Source organism: Hydra vulgaris, chromosome 12, assembly GCF_038396675.1.
Source record: "Hydra vulgaris chromosome 12, alternate assembly HydraT2T_AEP".
Classification (NCBI taxonomy): domain Eukaryota; kingdom Metazoa; phylum Cnidaria; class Hydrozoa; order Anthoathecata; family Hydridae; genus Hydra; species Hydra vulgaris.
The window spans coordinates 39,708,973-39,733,551 of NC_088931.1; the positions used below are offsets into that span (position 1 = coordinate 39,708,973).

General features: G+C 28.9%; 2 protein-coding genes across 2 annotated transcripts; both read left to right on the forward strand.

The window, feature by feature from the left end:
* Positions 1-10,811: 10,811 nt before the first annotated feature.
* Positions 10,812-11,195, forward strand: LOC136088106 (ARL14 effector protein-like). Its single transcript, XM_065811768.1, has one exon. It carries the CDS (start codon positions 10,812-10,814, stop codon positions 11,193-11,195), a length of 384 nt encoding a protein of 127 aa, XP_065667840.1.
* Positions 11,196-14,474: 3,279 nt separating this feature from the next.
* On the forward strand, positions 14,475-15,299 carry LOC136088107 (uncharacterized). Its single transcript, XM_065811769.1, has one exon. It carries the CDS (start codon positions 14,475-14,477, stop codon positions 15,297-15,299), a length of 825 nt encoding a protein of 274 aa, XP_065667841.1.
* Positions 15,300-24,579: the final 9,280 nt, after the last annotated feature.

The following is a 24,579-nucleotide window of genomic DNA, read 5'->3' on the forward strand; positions in this document are numbered from 1 at the left end:
TATATATATATATATATATATATATATATATATGAGTAGACAACAGCACAAAGGAGTTTATACTTTTTACTGGTCAGTAAGATCATACATACATATATATATATATATATATATATATATATATATATATATATATATATATATATATATATATATATATATGTGTATGTATACGTATATGTATATATATACATATATATATATATATATATATATATATATATATATATATATATATATATATATATATATATATATATATATATATATATATGATCTTACTGACCAGTAAAAAGTATAAACTTTTTGTGCTGTTGTCTACTCAACATTTTTTTTCTACTCTTCACCCAAGCAGAATAGCGTTTTCCTGCATACCAATATCTGACTTGTAAGTACTTTTCTGCAATAGCTTTTATTAACACTGCCTGCACTCCATCGTATGATTAGTTAGTGAAGAAAATATGTTTACATGCAAATAAGTTTTCAATATTGACTGCATAATTGCATGGCACCTTACATTTGACAAAGCTAATGAATTATTGCTGTTGTGTTCTACGTTGATTCTGAACAACTTTTCACACAAAATGCAAATGTCAAGTACATCCTTTGAGGGAAATATCAAAGCCCCTTTTGTTTTCAAGTTTACTAATGCATGTTGCTCATATTTGGTATTTGTATTTAGGGCTGAAATACATGTTTCACAATGCAGCGAATTTCCAGCTTAAATACTTCAAATCTTGCAATATAAGTCACAATACTTTGAGAGCATGTAGACAAACGACTAGAATCAGGAACTAAGAAATAATCGTGATCTGTAACAGAGTTTTCTTGTGGTTCAATAATCCTATTTCTGCTAGTAGAGTTATTCAAAACACTAACAGAAGGAACATCAATATTTTCATTGCCTAGGTATTTACTAGAAACTGTCAAAATAGGTACAATTTGCAAAGGCAAACAATTTCCACAAACAACATCTTGAACATCACTATGCACAAGCAATTTTCTATAGACTTCAATAAACTGTTTTGCTGAAGGGTTATTACAACGCAATAAACCTCTTATTTTTCCAAAAAACAGCTCTATATGATCTTGGCTAAATTTGAAGGAACATATATATTTCATACCAAATTGAGGTTTAACAATTATCCAGTGATACAGAAGTAAGATATTGTCTATGGCAGCAATAAATCTCAAAAAACCAGTCTTACGATTTGTCTCTAATATAGGTTTACCATTTAGTGATTCCCTTAGAGTAGAAATATATTGCCTTTATTGCTGCAAGTAACAGGTCATTTCATCGAGTTTTTTTCTTGCAAGGGTGCCTTAAAGCCTTTAGTGCATAAATTCCTGGAAGTCAAAATATCAAACAGACCATTAAACAAAAATAAACTTTATTGTTGACTGGCAATTTTCAAAGCCTGGTATTCCATGAATTAAACAAAACTCTAATGATGATGCAACATTCTCGCTGTGTAATTGTGCAGCCAAGTTTATATTCATTTTTTTCTTAAACCATTGCAGGTGAGCTGACCGTAGCTTATTCCCTAAATGCAAACCTTCATTTTCTTGAAGTCGGAGAAGCTTTTCAATATACTCCCATTTAACAAATTGCCCTTGACCATCAACTAAGGATTTTTTGTCACCTAGTGTATTACATACTAATTTTAGCATATGGCAAGGATCAAAAAATAGTATTACCTGTTCTTTAGTCTCTGGATGTTGGAACCAAGCTTTAAAATTATTGGAACCAAGCTTTAAAAGTCAGCTGAATCAGTAGTACACTCTAGGTACTTTGCCATAGAGAAGTTTGAAGCTAAACCATCGCAAGTAAGTGATCCTACAGTTACACAAATATTGTGAAGTTTGGTAAGGCATTGTCTAACCAAATTAACTCGCTGTTTCCCTGTAAGCCCATCAATCAAAAAGTAAGCTATTGGAAGTTTAAATGAATCATTCATAGCAACAACCATAAACGTTTGTGCTTCTTTTGCTAAAGGCAAGCTGTCATCATCCATCTCAGTCCCATAATCTATGTATCCCTGGTACTTTTTACCATCCCACTCAACTTGATGTCTAATTGCAACTTCATCCATCATTAGGAAAAAATAAAAACAAAAAATGTTTTTATTTTTTCCAGCCATCTCAGACACTTTGCGTTGTAATGCTGTAAATGAATCTGCTGTAAAACCTGGTTTACAATCAACTGTTTGAAACCACTTCTCAATTGTAATTGGATGTGGAAGACAAGTATTAAACATTTTGCGCACCTACCGATATGCATGAGGTGAATAAAAATGTAAGGTTAATGCGAAACTTCTTAATTATGGTGAAAATTGTTGTTGAGTAGATTTTCCTAAGTATTTTGAAAATTGTCTTCATAACAAGTCCCCTATCCCTCCAGCAGACTTTTGCAAGATATAAAGGCTCTCACCTTCCAGTACATTATTTTGCTCAAGATCAGAAATAACATTTTTCAAGCTGGCATTTCTTTTAGCCAACCTTCTTTTTCTCTGTTGTAAAAGTTTTATTTTTTTTCTCGAAAACGCTAATGATCTTTATGCCTTGCATAGCTTTTGGTTTAAATTAACTTTTCTTGAAGATTCATCACTGTTAGGTGCAGCTTAAAGTTTACCTGTCATAGGCAGCAGTGAAGCGCAAGTATTAGAAAAGTCATAATTTATAGCACTTGTAGTAGTAATTATTGACTTTGCAGAGATTCATATTTTTGGAGCTTTACGAACTGGTTTAGTTTTTTTCAAGTAAGATGGAAGCGCTTCAAATATGCTCGGTATGGCACCATGCCGAACTCTCACACATGAGAGACTAGTTTTATCCATGTCACTTTCTGGAAAGCGCCTTGAACAAACAACTGCTGATTTATGAGGATCATTATAGCTGTCTCTACATAGAGCAGTTATCCACTTTTGCCTCAATTCTGGATATTTGATTTTTGATGGAATTATATAAAAACATTAATTGACTAATAAAACAAAGAAATCACCAATATAAGTAATAGCATACATCATTCTTTGTGGAATTTGTTGTATCATTGACATATAATAATATTGTATATTAATTTACCTATGAAAAGTAATGCCTTTAGCGTGATCTCTTGCAATACATCCATAAGCAGAACAAGATAACATGTCAATTTATATCTGTTTATAAACTATATAGCCTACACTCAATATAAATCATATAAAACTAAAAGAGATTTAATAGGTATGCACAATAAAATTTTTAATAAATATGTATACTTTTATATATATATATATATATATATATATATATATATATATATATATATATATATATATATATATATATATATATATATATATATATATATATATATAAGTATATATATATATATATATATATATATATATATATATATATATATATATATATATATATATATATATATATATATATAAGTATATATATACAGGGTTCCCACTATTAAAACTGAGGCTAAAAATAAGAATTTTAAGGAGATTTAAGGAGATATTTTGCTAATATTTAAGGTGATTCGGTCGCGAACGACAATTGAACATTTTCATTTTGAAAAGGACTTAAGTCCAAAACTTTTAACAGTTAGTTTATAAGTTTGAATTAAAAATTTCTGTATGATTTGTTTTTTTTTATAAAAAATAAAAAATACATAATTTATATACGTTCTTTATTTATCTACTTCTATGTTTAATTTCTTTAGCAACCTAGACATTATTTTAATAAAAATCATATTTTTGTTGGTTTTGAAAAGTTTTAGTAAATGGACTTGTGCCCTATTCGAAATGACAGGTTCAATTTTTTGAAAGAAAAAATAAGGAGATAATAAATAAATAAACAGGTAAACTAATATAAATTAATATACAACAATAAATAAGTAACAAGCTTCATCAAAAGTTTGTAAAAGAAATATTCATATTTTTTTTGGAAATTCAAGCATAAATGGTGATTAAACATCAGACAGCAAGCAAACAGTGAAAAGAAAAAACTTTTCTTTATGATCTAAGTACACATTAAGACAAGAAAATCACATATTTCCTTCTTGAACTTGTCAATTTGAACATCAGTAATCTTTCCCTTACTCTTAAGTTGCTGGAGATTATACTAATGAAAAATCAACATCAATCCAAATGGTTGAAAGTCAGTTTGTGTAATTAGATAAACCTATTTTTAATAAAGACTTTTGGTTTTGGCATTTGCAGGAACTTCTATACAAATAAATTAGAAGCTTAGAGGTTGTGTAGTAGTTCTAAAAAAAAGAGTTATTGGTTTATCAGTTTGAAGAAACTAAAAAAAAGAGTTTGTAAGGATCCATTGATAATATGTAAACCACAATAATGACAATGATTGTACTTAATTCATTGTTTTGACGTTCTTTATTGAGCATTGCCTAAATCAATTTATTCCCATTAGGGTTATCCATAGACACCTGAGCCATTTTTCCATCATTGCATGACTGGTTTGATTTCTATCAAACCAGTCATGCAAGATTTAAAAATATTTAGAATACCTGTGGTTGCAGCTTTTCCAAGATCTCTGGTCAGACCTTTTTAAGAAAATGCAAAAATATGCATTTAAGGACAAGACCGAGCTGTCAAGCCCAAGTGAAATAAGGGAAAAATTAGCAGAGAAAGGGTAAAAAAAAAATTAAATAAAAAGATATTTTGAACAGAAGTTTAGAACAAAACAAAGACACTCTAATAAAGCGTATAGTAAAAAAGTATAATAATGATGATAATTTAGACATCGCATATGTAATAGGAATTATAAACTCAGACTCTTAATGAAAAATCACGACCAATGCGCAAGGTCTAATAAAATAGAACACGAAATAGAAAACTTAACGTATTTGCTCAAAGAGGGAATTGAACCTGATCAAGCTAGATATGTTGATGTTAATAGAAAACAATAAATATTGAAAATATAATAAAATCAACAACAAAATTTATAACAATGAAATAAAACTATGTACAAACAAAAACAAAAAAAAGTACTTGAATATGTATATATATACACATATACATACACACATATACATACACACATACCAGGTCTACAGCGTTAGCTATTTTATCCTGAATTTATACCTAAGTTACTAAAAAAAATTTATAAGTACAACGCTGAAAACCGTAATCCATTTTGGAATCGGTCGACTTTTAAATGTGGATATAAATATTTATATCTTTAACAAAGTTGATATCAGGAGCAACCACAAGTTTTAAGTTTACTCCGTCAAAAAAAAAAAAAAATTAAATCTGTTAAATCATGATAAAACGAAGTACATTTGCAACCAATAAAATGCCAACTGCAGTAAAGTATTGTTTAAACTGCAGAATTTATTTTTAATTGAATCAGATTGCTACTTTTAATAAAGAAGAACCGGAACCAATTAAAATATCAAACTTTATTATCTCCTGCAAAGTATAATTTACATTGGCATTTTTTGTAAAATAAGTTTTGCAACCTTTGCCAAGCATAGCTTTCACTGTAAATTTTTTTTTTAAATCATTTGCTAAAAAAAGGTCAGCAGTCTAATATTAAGGGTGTGTTAGACATCATAATACTAATGTTTATATTTATCTTTTTAACCCGTCAATTGTAGGGCTTGACGGTGTTAAAATGTATCGAGTTAAACTAGCTGACATAAATAACACTGAATTGCAGATTTTGTAAATATTATGGCATTGCAAACTTTTCCATAAATCATTACCAAGACCAATTTATAATGTATGTTTATTTCTGATTTATGCTGAGAAATGTTATAAGAAACTTATGATTTATTTTCATCTTCAACATTTGTCATTAATGCTTGACTGGACATTTTTGCGATATTTAATAGGACACCTTTATCTCATCGAAAATCGATGAGATAAAGGTGTCCTATTTTTCCACAACACAACATCTAGACCGAAAAATTAATTTGCATAAAAAAGTTTTAAAGGTACGATTGAAGTTAGAAAAACATTTGCATCTGAATTGCTTCCATCAGCAAAACTCTGTTTATATTTGCTATGACCGGTACTACCATCAAACCTCCACCTAAGAATAAGAATGAAATTTGATAAAGTATTATTATTTAAGGAGTTAATTACCTCTTTTAGTTAAACAAGTGTTTAAACTTTAAACTTGTAAACAAGTGTGATCTAATAAAGATTCCAGTTTTATTTTTGCGCTTGTTTTAGCTACCGTGATATCTTAGGATACAGCAATTTATTGGCTTCTTTAAGTTTGGTCCTGAGTTGAAAAAATAAAGAATTATTTTCAATTGCAGCACTTCTTATTATGCAATATTTATGTTTAGAAAGTTTTGCTTCCATTAGTTTAAAAGTTTTGCCGCATACTTCAGTTATTTGAGTTTCAGACTTTCTTTATACTTTTTGTCTTGCCTTTCTTAAGTTTTCCAGCATTTATTGAAATTTGGAAACAAATTATTCTTATTTCGCACAGATGTGTTTGTCGCAAAGGTTCAGGCAGGTCATCTAAATCAGATGATAACTCGTTTTTCAAAATGTCAAAAATTTTTAGGTGAGTAATTTTGTAAACAAAAAAAGTCATAAACATATTATAACAGTACAGAACTAATTTAAAATTAAGCAAAAAATACTATATTATTTCAGTACCAAAGAGAAATGCAAAATATATAAACAATTAATATATTTTGTATGTAATGCAAACCTCAAAGTTCTTGAGTAACAATTTTTCCACAATTAAAAAATCTTTTTTAAAGTAATTAAGGCGTGCTATTATTTTTTGCAGATTTATTGCATTTTGTAAAATCAGTTTCTAGAAAAACGTATTATCTATGTCTATATGCAAAATCACTGATTTGATAAAAGAAACCCGCTATATTGGATCTCAAAAATCATGATATATATTAGAAAAACAACTTTATGAAGAAATGGGCAAAATAAGTGCCTTTTTGTCATAGCTTACTATATGAATCGATGTATACAAAAACGTTCTAAGTCATAAAAACTATTTTTTCGCGGAACGAGAAAAAACTTATTAAATCCAAAATTATTACTTTAATAAATTCAAAAAAAAAATCTGGGTGCTATTTGACATCTTTCAATATTAGTTTTGTTAAAGAATATATCAAAATTTGTGATTTATATATGTGTTATACATAGTTAAAGTTGTCTGACTTAAAAATAGTTTTTACGACTTAAAACGTTTTTGTATACATCGATTCATATAACAGGCCTTACCAACGCGCGGCTTGCGTAAAAATCTGGAGGCAAGATAGTTTTATATTTGAAAAACTAGCAAGCAGTTTTACAAAATAAATACGGGGGTGGTTTTTTTTGTAACAATAATAATTATAAAACATTAATAAATAATTATTATAAAATTAACAAAATAATTTTCATTAAATTTTTTTTAATAAATTAATTTAAGTTGAATGTATATATATATATGCATAAGTTTAATATTTGCATAAAATTTACAATAATCAAACACCCGTAATCATTTTTAACTAACTTCTAAATTTAAAAAAAAAAGTTAGTCGAGAGCTGAACGATTAAGCAAAGGATTTAATTTAGTATTTAAAAACGAAGTCATTATTTGTACGCGCGTACAAATAATGAACCTATAATATAAACATTATTTGTACGCGGAGGTTACGTATTTATGACGTAATTTATCCGGTAATTATTTCGATTTAAATATCTAAGGTATTTACAAAAACTCAACACTCTCTTGCATCTGTAAGTACTATAATATTTTATTTAAAACAACAACATCAACAAAAATCAATATATTTACCAGAAATATAGATGTTTTGCATAATAATGTTATAAGTTACAAAAAGTATATATACAGTCGATATTCTGGATGGTTCATTCTCATATAGCTAGGTAAAACAAAACAAAACTAAAACAATGCAAATAAACTAAATAATACACACACAGAAGGTTGCTTGTAGTCAAAATTCATATTTATATCTTATGCATCTTCTATTTTAATATATCTTTTATCACCAGTGATACAACTGTTGTTATCTTGATGTTACAAGTAGAATTTTAATTTGGTTTTGAGACCATATTTATTGATGCTGTTAAAAGGGAATGATTTTAATTTATTTTGAATTTGATTCCAGTCCATTAATGCAGAGTATTTAAAGCAATGTTTACCGTAGGATTTTGTATTACATGTTTGCACACTCAATGCACCTCTACAAGAATTTCTTATAAGCTGACAGCTAACTCCACTGTGTAGAAAAAACCATTTATTAAATAAAGGGGGTAGCTTTTTGTTTAGGCAGCTGTGAATAAATAAACAATTTTTAATATTGATTATATCATACACATTTAAAATTTAAAATGCGTTAAAAGACTCTGCATGATAAATAGGCGATTTACAATACTTATGGTAGAAGTTCAATAATTCTTTCTGCGTGATAAATAGGCGATTTACAATACTTATGTTTTGACTCCATGATAGAAGGAAATATGTGAGGTGAGAATGAAATAAAGCATAGCATATAGATTTTAAAGTGTTTTGTTGTATGATACATACAAAAAAAAAACTTTAAAATCTATATACTACCTTGCCATTCTGTCTTAGCTTTGAAAAAATGGCAAGGGGTCTATTCAACTTATTAAATATATTGTTATAATGGTAAGTCCAGGCTAAGCTTTTATCTAGCTTTATACCTAAGAAGTTTACAAATTTTTTAAAATTGTTTGTGATTGACATAACATTTCTTCCATTCATCCATGATTAAGCCAATCAATTTTTATCAGGGTTATTTTGTGAGGAAACAATCTATTTGTAAATAAGCATTTGATATTCATATTGCAATCAATTTTTTGCTTGCAATTACAAGTTTTAGTATTTTTTTCTTTAAGAAATTCTTTTTTGTTAATCAATACAAAGTTATGATCTTTTATAATTCTTTCAATATTTTTACTTTAATTTATACAATAGCATTTCAGTGGTAAATTATAAGGCACATAATAGTAGAGAAAATTATATTAGTTTAACATGTCTTAAGATGTTCTAGTTGTAACCACATTATAACAATAAAGTTATAATATAACTATACACATATTATGTGTATAGGGTCAGATCATTATATTTCAACCAATTTCAAGAAAACTTTGTGGGGTACCATCTGATTTTCCTGATTTTTACATATCATTATCTAAATGATGTAAAAAGGTTAAATGTGCAATTTCAGAGTTCCAAGTGCAACGGTTTAGAAATTATAGCCTTACAAACACTCTCAGGTAGCTCCCCTCGGTTCCTCGAATGGTAAAAATAGACAACTTTAAGGCCTTATAACTTTTTTCTAACTTTCAGCAAGTGGCTCATTTTTTCTAGAACTATTTTCTAGATATTTCTGTCTTAAAATTTGTGATTTTCATTAGCTTGTATCATGTTAGAAAAAAACTACAGCCTCCTAAACTTTGGAAAAATTCTGAAAAATGCTAAATAAAGGCAAAATGAAGTTAACCGTAGTATTTTTCTATTCATCAACAAGTCCTTACATGTTAGTTTTCTAATTAGCTACAATGGTCTACAACAAATTGGCAAAATATAAGCAGCTTGTTACATTTTAGAAATCAGTTTTATCTAAAAATATATAGTCCACTTTACTAAAAAGTCTCATTTTCAGCCATTTGGGGATGGCTCGTAAATTTTTCTAACACTTTGTATTGATCTGATATTAACAGCAAATAAGGCCATTAGATCTAACTATATAAAAATGTAAACATCACAAACTTGGCAGCATTTTTTATTAACCCTATTTTTCAATTATCAGGGCTGAATAGTGTTATTGGAAACCAGTGCCCCTCCAACCTGCTTTCTGGCCCATGTGAGGGATGTAGCCTATCATAAGTCATTTCTTAAAAAAAAAGAGATATGGTTGGTTACTTTCTCCCTGATCTGGACTTTATACCGGATAGGAGCACAACTAAAGGGGTAATAACTATATAGAGCCTGCATTATTTTTAAAAGGTGACACTCAAAAAAAAATTTAGTTAATCATAAAATTGCGATTTAATCTTTATTATGATGATTGTTTTATAGTTGATTGAATTGCTAATAATTCAAGGCAATAGTAGGACAGTGGGTTCATACATTACTGGCAATATGAAGTATAACAAGACTAATCAAGCCATTACAATATTGATTTAATGTTTTGTTTAAATAAGTTTTTTAACAAAGTATGAGTTTTTAATTTTATTAGTTAATTTTAACTATTTATCTAAAAATGCAATGATTCTATATAATATACCCTTTTGCAAATGTAAATATATAAGCATTTATAACTCAATGTAACTTACCTTGATATTTTTCTGTTCAATAAACTTTGCTATTGCAGTTTGTTTCCATTTTTTTCATTACATTATTTGTATGTGTTTTTAATTGTTGGATCTTATGTATGTATGTATGTATGTATGTATACATACATACATACATACATACATACATACATACATACATACATACATACATACATACATACATACATACATGTATGTATGTATGTATATATGTATGTATGTATGTATACATATATACATACATACATACATATATATATATGTATATATATATATATGTATATATATATATGTATATATATATATATGTATATCTATATATATATATATATATATATATATATATATATATATATATATATATATATATATATATATATATATATATATATATATATATGTAATCAAATCATTATTGAACTTACTTCTCCTATATAACTTCATAGAAAATTATACATAAGAAGGTTCAAAATATTTCATCTTAATTAAATTTATTAGATAAACATGAATACTTGTTCTATTGGTATTGAACTAAAGTTAGATTGTTATAAAAATACATACTGCAGTCAGTCTGAAATTTCAGAAATAGTAAATGAAGATAAATACCTGCTGACCTTAAGAACTGGAATAAGAAATATTCATTTGCATACAATTTGCACTCACCATAGGTTACAATATATTAATTACTATTCAACATACCATAAATCATGTTGTGACCCGTTCTCAATTCATTCAAAGATTGTTAAAGGAAACCTGACAACTGTCACTATGGAGCATAATCAACTGGACTCTAATTTAATTCCTGGGAAAAAAATATGTTTCGGTTGTGTAAGAAAAATCAAGAATATTGAAGAAGTTGACAAGAGACATGATCCAGATTACACCTGATAACTCTGTCACACAATTGATACTATAAATCCTTGTCTTGTTAAATTTGGTGTGTCTCCTATTAAAAGATCATCCAGCATGAGTATGCTACAAATAGACAATAAAATAAAAAAGAAAGTTGCTAAATGAATCATTGAATGCATCTGAACGAGATGAGCTTCAAATTAGTATGCTCAAAAGTTCCTCTTTAGATTTTATTGTAGAACAGCTTAAACAAAAGTTTCGTAATGAGATCAATATTTCACAAAAAATAAAATTGCTCACTTTAGCTCCAGTCCATTGGACTATTCAGGAAACAATAAATGAATTTAAAACAACACAATATATGGTGAAGCAAGCTAGAGCTTTGCGGGATGTTAAAGGAATCCTTGGTGAGAGATCAACAGACATAAGAAATCCTTAAAAAAATTGACTACTGAAGTTGTAAATCAAATTGTCAACTTTTATGAGGATGATAGTAACAGCAGGTTATTGCCAGGAGCAAAGGATTACATTAGCATAAAGACAATTGATGGTAGACAGCACATTCAGAAACGACTCATACTATGCAATCTTTCAGAACTTTACCAGAAATGGTTAGAAGAATCAAAATCTAATGGTGTAGTAAAGGTTAGACTGACATCATTTGCTCTTTTAAGGCCACAACATTGTATTGTTGCAGGAAAATCTGGCACGCACACAGTCTGTGTTTGTATTGACCATCAAAATCCAAATCTTATGGGTAAATCATTAAAAAATAAAATAAAGTCAAAAGATCTGATGGCCTTAGCTGTATGTTCAATAGAAAATAAACCATGTATGTTTCATGAGTGTGAGAAGTGTCCTGGAAAAAAGAGAATTGAAAAAAAGTTAAATGAACTGTTAGGGGATTCAGCAAATGAAATAACTTATAAGCAATGGTTGAAGACTGATAGATGCTCCTTGGAAACTATAGTTAAAAGTCCTTATGAGTTTCTAGAAGAGTTAACAGACAAGTTATATAACCTCACAAAACATCATTATGTCAGCAAATCACAGACATTCTTTTTAAACCAGCTCAAAGAAAACATGAAGCCAAATGAATGTATTATGCAAATGGATTTTGCTGAAAATTTTTCATTTATTATACAAGATGAAGTTCAGTCATCCTATTTTTCCAAAAATCAAGCAACTCTCCATCCATTTGTCATATATGTGCAATCTTTAAATGGAAACCAATCACCAGAAAGCAAATGTTATTGTGTTATATCTGACAATCTAATTCACAATACTGAGGCAGTTTTCAGTTATGTTTCCAAAATCATACCAATTCTGAAAGAGGAATATCCACAAGTTCAGAAGATCAATTATTTCACTGATGGTGCAAGCAGCCAGTATAAAAATAGGTTAAATTTTCATATCACAATATTTTAAAAAAATTTTGATAACAATTACCTATTCTAGACAAACTATTTTCAGCCCTTGAAATGATGTTTTTGAAATTGGATACAAAATTGATAATCTTTAACTTAATAGGTTTTTTTCTTATTGTATTTTAGGTTTAATTTGAAAAACCTGTGTTTTCATGAAAAAGACTATGGACTAAAAGCAGACTGGCATTTTTTTGGGACTGCACATGGAAAAAGTGCATGTGATGGAATAGGTGGTACAGTGAAAAGAGTTATTCATAACCTATCCCTTCAAAGGCCAATTGGCAATCAAATTTTGACACCGAGGGACATGTTCTTAGTTGCTAAAGAAAAAATTAAAAACATCAGGTATATATCATGCTATTGTCAAAGTGTATGTACATTTAGGTTATAATATTTTTTCAAATAATTGATGTCTAGTATCCTATATCATAATAGGCATTTAAACAAAAATAATAAAAATAACGTATGAATGTTTAGTTATAAAAAATCAAATAGTATAGAAAAGGATTCCTTAAAACAAGACCTTACTAAATACATATTTGGAAATAGAATTATGATTTATGTTAACTCTTTTTCAGATTTATCTACATTTCTGAAACCGAAACAGCAGCTATTACACATGAAGTGCTTGCTAAACGATTTGAGAATGTTCCTGCCATCAAAGGTACTCGCTCATACCATTATTTCTCACCTCAATCATGCTGTTTAAAAGCTTATGTAACATCAATGAGCAGTACATTTGACTCTTTTCACATGCTGGAAGATACTTGCATTAATGCACAAAAATCGATGAATACTGATATCAATATTAATGATTGGGTATTAGTGAATTATTTTGGTGAATTCTTTCCTGAAAAGATAACTGATCTTAAAGGTGACACAGTTTGTATTAGCTGTTTACAAAAAGAAGGCAATTATTTCAAGTATCCAACAACCACAGATATCCATTGGTATCCAGTTAGTGACATTATTGCCACGTTACATGACCCTGAGCTCAAAAACACTAGAGGATTTTACTCTTATCTTATTAAAAAAAGGATGATATGAATTATCATATGAAATATCTAGAAAATAGTTCTAGAAAAAATGAGCCACTTGCTGAAAGTTAGAAAAAAGTTATAAGGCCTTAAAGTTGTCTATTTTTACCATTCGAGGAACCGAGGGGAGCTACCTGAGAGTGTTTGTAAGGCTATAATTTCTAAACCGTTGCACTTGGAACTCTGAAATTGCACATTTAACCTTTTTACATCATTTAGATAATGATATGTAAAAATCAGGAAAATCAGAGATGGTACCCCACAAGCCATTGGTTGAAATATAATGATTTGACTCTATAATAAAAATTATGGCCTAATATAATTCTTTCAATATTTTTACACTAATTGTATTTCTATTAAAAATTTTGTGCAATTTATTAGATGGAGAGAAATGTTTGTCTAATAATTTTAAAAACGTTTTCCCAATATTTGTTGAAACATTTTCGCTGTACGGAGGGTGGAACCAAATTATATTTTGTATTTCACATTTTTGCAATTTTTGTTTCAAATTTTAGCTCAAATTTTTAAATCGGCTTTTTTAAGAGCATCTTCATACACGCATTTAGAAGGGTTAAATATATTTTAATTGGAAGAGTTTTGATTTAGTCTGCATACACACACACACACACACACACACACACACACACACACACACACACACACACACACATATATATATATATTTATATGAATATATATATATATATATATATACATATATATATATATATATATATATATATATATATATATATATATATATATATATATATATATATGCATATATATACATGGCCCACAACCATCCAACAAGTAAAGAATTATTTTGTTGCTATCCTAGGAATAGAAAGATGACAATGCAGGAGGAAAAACTTATAATAAATTTGATAAATGCTAATGTCACTCCATTACAGATAAAACAAATATTGCATTTAGATGGTCACACCAAATGTGTCACTAGTCAGGATTTACACAACTTAAAAGCTAGGAATAAAAAAGTTGAGCCTAGTAATAATAATGAAGGACAGTTGCTGATAGATGCTGTTAACAAACTTTTAGAAAAAGACTATGGTGGTTCAGTTTCTATTCTTCAAAACAACGATGAGTTACAAGCTATATGTTGGCAAACTAGTGTGATGAAAGAGAAATATAAAAGATATGGTGAAGTAGTTTTTGTGGATTCTACTTACAAAGTTAATATTGAACGATTTCCACTATTGGTTTTTTTAGTAGAAGATGGTTTAGGATTTGGAGTCCCAGTTTTATTTGCTTTTGTTCAGCATGAGACTATAGATATTTTCAAATGGGTTGTGGAATGGTTTTGTACACAAAATAATAATATCATAACCAAAGTTATTATTATGGACAAAGATATTGGGTTAATAAATGTTTTGAGTCCTACATTTTTGCATTCATCAGTGTTGCTGTGTTGTTTTCATGTAATAAAGTACATCAAAAAAGTTGTCATACAGTTGTCTGTACCTCCATCAAGTAAATGTGAGCTGATAAATTTGATATTAAAAATGGTATATGCATACTCAGAAGCTGATTACCATGAAGCATATGACAGTATGGTGAATAATCATGAGTTCCCTGAATCCTTTAAAACATATTTTTTAAACAATTGGCATTCATGTAAGGAACAATGGTGTACAGCTTACCGAAAAAAAAAGTAAACACTAGGTAACAACACTAACAATAGAATTGAAAACTTCAATCGACAGTTAAAAAAAAATTATCAAACCTAATATGCATTTGTCTGAAACCATTAAAAGACTTAATGATACCACACTGCACATTTCCAGTGACAAGGGCTATAAACAATACAGAGAGATAGGTGTTCGAACAGTTGCCACATCTGGAATGCCTAAAGAAATTGGACAGTCACTAACAAACTTTGCAACAGATTTAGTCTCCTCACAGTTTCAAAAGTATTCAAGCAAGGAAAATGTTGAAATGGTTTTGCACAATGAAATTGATATACTTTTGACCAAAAACAGTTGCCAGTATATCATTAGCAATGACGTCACTGATTGCACCTGTTCATTTTTTATGAATTTTCAGTTACCTTGCTGGCATATTTTTTGTGCTAGAGATTTTAGAAACATGCCACTGTTTGACAATAAACTAGAAATGACTTTGCCATTAAGATGGAAAAAAACTGAAGTTTTAAAAGATTTTGTGAGATCGGATCATTTTTCAACATTAGACATATCAAATGTGGACAACAAATCACAAAATAAACAATTGAAAAAATGGAAGTACGAAGAAGAACGATATAGAACTGCTCACACAGAAACTGAAGCTTAAGCTTGTTACCTTGCAACTTGTGGCGGAGCAGACTTTGAACAAAAGTTATCACAAGTAAAACACTTGCTAAATCTGTGGCAATCAGGCAGCATAGTTGAAATTACATCGTTTCCTTCAACTAATACTATTCTGTCAGATTTAAAGTTATCTTCTTCCAATGATGAATGTGACCAGAAAATAGTAATTTAAAACACAAAAGAAATACTAAATGTCAATATAGACACAACATCAGGTTCGCAATCGGTAAACAGTGGTCTGCAAGACAATGCAAGTTCATCAGAATCTATTAAACAATCAGATAAAAATAACTGTAATATCTGAAATAAGATCTTCTTTAAGAGTGCCAGCTGTCGTAAAATCGAAAGGATGGCCAAGAGGTAGAAAGCCATGGAACTCTTTCACATTGCAACCTTCAATATCAAAACAAATAGCTAAATCAAGAAAGCAAGCAAAATCAGAAACAATTAATGTGACAAACATTTCTGATGTTCTGTATGAGAGGATTTTGTGTAGCAAGATGTTGTCTGACATTGATATAAATGCAGCACAAGTCATTTTAAAAAATCAGTTTTCATCAATACAGGGATTACAGGACACTTTATTGGGACAAACTTTAACATATGATATAATGTTACATGAAATGATTCAAATCTTGCATGACGGTAGCCTACATTGGTTGAACTTTGAACTGCTCCCCTGGACAAATCAAAATATATGACTCAATGAAGTCAGAAACACCTTCAATGGAAATTAAAATGCAAATTGCATCACTTCTATACTGTCCACTAAATAAGATATGTTGTGAATACCAACCTTGTCAACAACAAGTTGGATCAATTGATTGTGGCTTATTTGCCATTGCATTTGCTTTAGATCTATGCATGTGTGTTGATGTTAGTACCATATCATATGATCAGAATACCATGAGAAAACATTTGCATGGTTGTCTGCAAAGCAACTACTTTACCCCTTTTCCACGTTGTGAAAAAAGTGCAGTTGTGCATATGTCTAGGAAAAGTGTATCTGTTTTTTCTATATATTGTGCTTGTCGCTTACCTGATAATGGTGCAGAAAAAATGGTACAGTGTAATAAATGCATGGAGTGGTATCACATGTCTTGTGAGTCAGTGCCCAATGCTGTTTTGGCATCAAAGAAAATTTGGGAATGTTCAAGATGCGTTTTTTGAATTTATATTTTATATATCTACTGTGATAATATCATGAATTAAGATTTAATGTTAGATTAAAAATTTAATCCTGCTTTTAAAGAAAAATAATTCACTAATTATGCAGGGTGTTAGCTAGCCCAACAACCAGCATTGGAAAAATGGCAAAGAGTATACCTCAGAATTACCATTTGGTTTAAATTTACCAAAATTCAATGACCTTTTTTTTTTTTTGGGTACCAATAGAACGATTTCATCATAAATTCCCAATATTTGGCAAAATCACTGTATAAATATATTCATGGCTAACACCTTTATATGGGACCTACCGTTAACTCGAGGGTCGTAGTGAACAACCGTTTTCTTAAAGCAAAATTAACTTAATAGTTACTTGTGAAGTGTAGTTCACCTATTTTTACTATATTATTTTATTTAAACTTATTTACTGAGCTAGTTAAAGTCTTTATATTTAGATATTATATACAATTTAAAAAATAAGCACTAGTCAAATAGTTTTTTAGTTCAGTGACACTATTGTTAGTGACACTAATGGTATATTTTCTTTGTGGATCAGATCTTCAATGTTTAGTAAGTTGTTATTCAATACTATCAATGTGTTAAGTGCATTATTTTTTTTTTCATTTTTTTTTTTTTGGATTTGATGTACTTTCTAGAGTAAGTATATTTTCATTTGGTTGTTGCATCAGCAGTTGCAGTTGCAGTTGCAACTTTCAGTGATACCATCTATTTCTTCTTTATACTGCCCTTGTAAGTATTCATTTTTATGTTAGTTAGTTCCCATGAGTGGAACTGTACTTTTATATGTGTATGTATATGCTAGGGTGCAGGGTGCAAGGGTGCAGCAAAATACAAGAATTTATTTTAGTTTTTCAAGCAGTTTCATAATGTAGTTTTGTCTATTGAATACTAAAAGCCGAAAAAAAGAATTCAGAACATTTGAATTAAAGTGAATAAATTTTCCTATACAAAATATTTTGGCATTCTGAAGATATGACCGTTGAAAGTATTACTACAATAAATGAAGTTTTAGTTTGTTTAATCACTAGTTTTTAGTTGCAATCAAGGAACTAACAAAAACCATGTATTTTTTAGGTCTGCACCAAAGAAAAAGTTCCTTAATTTTATAGCTAAGTGCTTTTTTATTCTGCTAACTAGCCATTGCTTGACATTCGTATCACTCCAGCTTCTGTATCTAAAGTGATTTCCTGCTTAGACTTTTCTACAGCTTGTGGCCCGGACAACATACCTGTCATTGTCTTGCAGAAGTGTTCTCTGGAGCTGTCGTCTATACTCTCAAAACTATTCAACAATTGTTTATCAGAGTCTTGTTTTCCAGCCTGCTGGAAAACAAGATTATGATAAGCACTTGAAAGAAAATTAACAGTTAATTTCTCATTTTGAATCTAATAACTTTCTGACCATCAGTATGGATTTCGATCTTCTCGTTCTACAGCTGATTTGCTAATGAACAGTAATAACCGATAGGTTGTATTGTGCATTAGATAAAGATGGAGAGGTTAAGGCCATCGCTCTTGACATTTCAAAAGCTTTTGATAAAGTTTGGCATGCTGGTCTTCTCCATAAGCTTTCTTCTTATGGTGTATCTGGCAACATCTTTAAGATCATTGAATCCTTTCTTTCCAATCGTAGCATAAAAGTTGTCCTCGATGGACAACACTCTTCTTCTTATTCTGTAACTTCAGGGTTCCTCAAGGTTCTGTCCTTGGCCCTATACTCCTTTTAACTTACATTAATGATCTTCCAGATATTCTCACATCTAAGGTGGCATTGTTTGCTGACGATACTACCATTAATTCTTGTCGTGATAAGAAACCAACACTCTCTGATTGCTTGGAGGGGACGTTTGACCTTGAAAAGTATCTTGCTTCTGCTACAGCATGGGGCTCACATTGGCTTGTTATAGTTTTTTATTCACTTAGGTCTTTAAAAAACTTTAAAAATGTGAATATTAGAATTTATTAAGCTATATATCTTCTTTTTTTTTTTTTTTTTAAAATTACCAATAATAATTTCTTGGACCCTTCAGATAAGTGCTAATATTTATATTTTAATTGAAATTTAACCTTGTGTGTTATATCTATTTTTTATTACACTCAACATCTCATTACTTTCAGATATTCTATGATACCATGATAAGATTAAGATTATTATAATTACTTTTTTGTTATCAATTTTTACGACTATTATTAATTAGACTATTTTCAGATTTGTTATATGTTTTAATTCTAATATTAGTTACCAAAAAATTTTTTTTAATCAAATTATATTAAATTTTTTATATAACTGATTTTAATTATCCTAAAAATAAATGTTTTTTTTTTTAGTTGTTATCGCTATATTAGTTTGCTTTACTGTTGAAAAATGGTTTTAATTTAGTAAATTCATATGATATGAAATTTACTACGTTAATCATTATTTAACAGTTTATGAAGAAATTGGAATTCTAAACAAATGAGGTATAAAAAATATTTTATTTAGCGGTAACAAAAAAAAGCCACATAATAGCTATAGCACAATTAACATAAATATAGTTAATTGTGCTATTGCTATTTTTTGCTAATATATATATATATATATATATTTTGTCATTATCATTAAAAAAAGTTATGATTATAATAATATATTGTAACTTTTTTTTAAAACAGTACCTGTGAAAGACTGTCTGTATCCTCTCTGTTTAATGAAAGTTTATTAATAAAGGGGAACATTATTAGAACACTCTGTTATTACTAAGCTCTTATGTATTATTTGGTACCATAATTATTAATGACCATGTTTAAGAAATGTATTACGAGTTATTAATTTATGAACACATTAAATATGTAAAATAATGCTTTCCTTTATTAATAAACTTACTTATTCTAAAACAATATAATAAATATGTAAAGATGATTCTTTTTTTTCTTTTTTTTTAGGTATTGGAGAGTTGAACTTGACTTTCCTTCTCTGGTGCTTGCTGTTGTTAAAACGAATCTAATAACTTAAGTTACGTGGTAAATTTCAATGCAGATACAATAATTTACAAAACTTAGTACTGTTAGTTAATTTGGATAACTTCTTATGACATTTTTTACCGTCTTCAAGATGGTATTTGATAGGGTATTTATTGAATATTATTTAAAAAATCTCTATAAATACTAGATGAGACAATTTTCTGGGTTCTGGGTTTCACACCAGTCTGAAACCCTGAACGATCAAAATCCCCGTTCCGCAAACCCAAACAAAAATCATAATGTAATCATCTGTTTTGCTCGTTGGGTAGGGTAGGCAACTTATTTAATAGAAAGATTTGTGGAAGTTTGAAAAGTATTAAATGTTAAATTTCCAGCAGTAAACAAATTGAAATCTCAAATCTATTTTTTTACATTTTATTATAGGTGCCCCAAGATGTCCTTAGAGTCTTATCACAGAGCATTGCGAAATAGCATTTAACAGGAAATACATGCCTCCTTCCTAACCGATATCGCAAAATTTGCCTAGAGGCGTCTTTGAACCACTGATCTATTGGTTCTTGTGCAAGCGTCTATTTGATGTCCAATAGAGGCTGTTCAGATAATATGTGACAGTCTAAGGGAAAAGGTGTGTAGGAAAGTGTATTTCAACTGCCCCTTAAACCAAAAACTAATTATTTTGCTAAACTTTATTAACTTACTTAATCGTTAGCAATCGCATAAAAAATCTCAATATAGGATTATCCTATACTTTCAATTTAGCTTTCACACAATAGTGTAAATGCCTTAAACTACTTCTGGACATATTTAATTTTCATTTTTTTATATTTGTACGTGCGTTAAACTACGTGCGTACAACTATTTTTTTTTTTATCTGTACGTGCGTACAAATAATTTTTTCTTATTTCTACGTGCGTACAAATAATTTTATTTTATTTGTACGTGCGTACAAATAATTTTTTCTTATTTGTACGTGCGTACAAATAATTTTTTCTTATTTGTACGTGCGTACAAATAATTTTTTCTTATTTGTACGTGCGTACAAATAATTTTTTCTTATTTGTACGTGCGTACAAATAATTTTTTCTTATTTGTACGTGCGTACAAATAATTTTTTCTTATTTGTACGTGCGTACAAATAATTTTGTCTTATTTGTACGTGCGTACAAATAATTTTTTCTTATTTGTACGTGCGTACAAATAATTTTTTCTTATTTGTACGTGCGTACAAATAATTTTGTCTTATTTGTACGTGCGTACAAATAATTTTTTCTTATTTGTACGTGCGTACAAATAATTTTTTCTTATTTGTACGTGCGTACGATTAAGAGAAAATTATTTGTACGCGCGTACAAATAACTTTTTTTTTTATTTGTACGCGCGTACAAATAATGCCTACCATTTAAAAAATGGTTCGTCGATGTTGTGTAACAAATTGCAATGGCAATTATAATCCTCAGAATAGAGTTAAAACATTTAGACTTCCAAGAAACATTGAAGAACGAAAACGTTGGATTGTTATAATACCAAGAGATAATGTTCCTGATACTAATAACACCGTAGTATGTGAAAGACATTGGCCAAAAAATTATTCAACTGTTACTGATTATGGAAAGCTGAGACCTCGTGATGCTCCGTCAGTATTTGATTGTATAAAGCCAAGCTTAGTTCCTACTGTACCCATGCCACTTAGAAAAACATCAAAAAGTCTTAATAGTGTTCGCTGGCAAGTTAGCAATATTTAATTCACAAGAAAAAATAGAAAGTATTAATGTTTTATATGAAAAGTGAAAAACTAATGAATTTAATTTTGGTATTATTAATTATTTATGCAATTATATATTATATATTCAGTCTTTTTAAAGGAAAGTGCTATTGCTAGATTTCTTCTTTGCATATATAATGATCTCACTTTTGAAGCATTTCATTGTGGAGTTAAAATTAGTGTTATGACTTTATCATCTAACCGAGTTTATATTATGAACAAATTTTCTCATATCCAAGAAGCATTAAGATTTTTAAATTGTTGTGAAATAACACCCAAAAAAGAAGTTGTATATCAACAAATTTTGTCAATGAATAAAACATGTATTGGGGGGAAAAAGTATCCAATTGAAACAATTGTGCGAGCATTTGAGTATTTTTCTCTTTCATGATCAGCCTACAATCGCATCAGAGAAGATTTTGAACTTCCAAGTTAACATACTTTAGGATGAATTACATCTAAATGTAAATCTTTAGATGATACCACTTATATCAGACATATTTTCTTTAATCTTAGAGATGATAGACAAAAAACATGCGTTTTACTTCTTTATGAGGTTTATGTTAAACCAATGTTGCAGTATCATGGTGGCATAGTATTTGATAAATCAGTTAACAAACCTCATCTGTTAGCAAACACAGTACTGAGCTTTTTGGTTGTAACATTGTTTAATCGATTAAAATTTCTTTACAAAATGTTACCAGTCAGAGAACTTGATGCTGAGTTTCTTTTTGAACAGACAACCCTGATTCTTGATGCAATTAAAAATAATGGGGGCAATGTTGTTGCTATTGTCTGTGATGGTAACAGAGTCAATCAGAAGTTTTATAACTTTTTTGAAAAAAAAGAAGCATGGTGTACTAAAGACAATATTTTTCTTTTATTTGATTATGTTCATTCATTAATAAGTATACGTAATAACTTGATCACAGAAAAAACTCAAGAACTTGAATTTTATATTGATGGAGAAAAAAAAATAGCACAGTGGGTTGATATTATTAATTTGTATAAGCTTGAAACGAAAAACATTGTCAAAATGTCTAAATTAACAGAAGTTTCTGTTTATCCAAATCCAATTGAAAGACAAAAAGTTATAACTTGTCTGCAAGTGTTTTGCGATAAAACATTGTCTGCATTAAAAAGTCATCCAGACCTGCATGAAAATGAAGGGATGATTATTTTCATTAAAGTCGTTGAATTTTGGAAAATTTGTAATGTTCACAGTCCATATGCAGACATTTGTTCGAAAGGTTCTAATCGATGATTAGAACCTTTCAAACAAATGGGTGATTTTACAATACAAATGAAAAAAATAGAAAAAGAGTCAAATTACTAACAAGAGACACTGCTAATTGTTTAGCTCAGACCTGTTATGGTTTGGTTCAGTTGTCAAAATATCTTTTAGATACAACTCATCAGTATGTATTATTAGGCAACTTTACAACAGATCCATTAAAAAAGCTCTTTGGAAAATTAAGAAGGCTCAGGAGTAACTTATGTTCAGATCACTCTTGTCCAAAATGTAAATTTTTACCAAGCGAGGGTATTTGCAACGTTATCGACAATTTACCTGCTCTGTGTGATTCATTGACTGTTGATATTAAAATGGCATTAGTTTAAATTGCTGGGTACATTATTTGTGAAGATGAAAATCCAGATGACACCTTTTATTTCTATTTAGCGTATGGAAATTATGTAATGGACATAAATCGAGGAGGTTTAACAATTCCTGGTGACTAAGTCTGTCAATAGGCAACTTACTGTTACATTCTTTTTTATGAAGTATATAATGACACTTGTCGGTCATCACTGTGTAACCTCCTTAGGATGCTATCAGAATTTTATTCATTAGGTATGCAAAAACATCATGGATTAACAATGACAAATATTTTATTTAATAATTATTGTCGACTCTATTCACCTCGTTCCCACATTTTTGCAATGTTTTTAACAAAAACTGTGAAATAGTGTTTAGTAAAATATCCAAAAAGCTTGTATTTACTTTTTATTCTCTAAAGATTTTATCTCTTTTTTCTCAAAAATTTATTTTTAATACTTAAAAAACCCATTAATAAATTTTGTGGTAAATGCTAATATGAAATTATAGCAAAATATAAATCTATATATACTAAATTATTTAAACATAATTAGTTTTAGATACATTTAAGTTAATTTAAAATTTTTATAAATGTTATTCGTTAGTTATATTACAATGTTAATTATAAACAAAATTAAAAAAAAAAAGAATAATAAATTCATCTTTTCACTTTTTATAAGTTACTTTTAGTAGATAGATCATACAAATATTATATTCATGCGAAAATCACCTAACTGAAAATGTAAACTACTGCAAAGTAATATTTTTAATCTTGCCTCCAGTTTTATACGCAAGCCGCGTTGGCAAGGCCTGTTATATAGTAAGCCATGCTTTTTGTAAATGTATCTTTAGAATAGACTTTTATTAACAACATCTAAACCGAGACAACTAATATATCGCATTGTCATAACTTTTTCGACGAAAAATACGTTTAAGAAAAGATTAGTGTTATTATTAATCATTAATCCATTTATTTAACCATAAAATATGAAAATTTACAATAATATTTTATAAACTCACATAAATAAGGTTAAGTGTCACTCATTTGGCTAAAAACTAGTCAATGGAGTGACTCCTAAAAAAAAACAAAAAAAAAATCCAAAACTATAAATAAAACATAGAAAG

What these genes read in the sequence shown, in the direction of transcription:
- LOC136088106 (XM_065811768.1), top strand. Translation starts at nt 10,812, where the DNA reads ATGAATACTTGTTCTATTGGTATTGAACTAAAGTTAGATTGTTATAAA.
- LOC136088107 (XM_065811769.1), top strand. Translation starts at nt 14,475, where the DNA reads ATGACAATGCAGGAGGAAAAACTTATAATAAATTTGATAAATGCTAAT.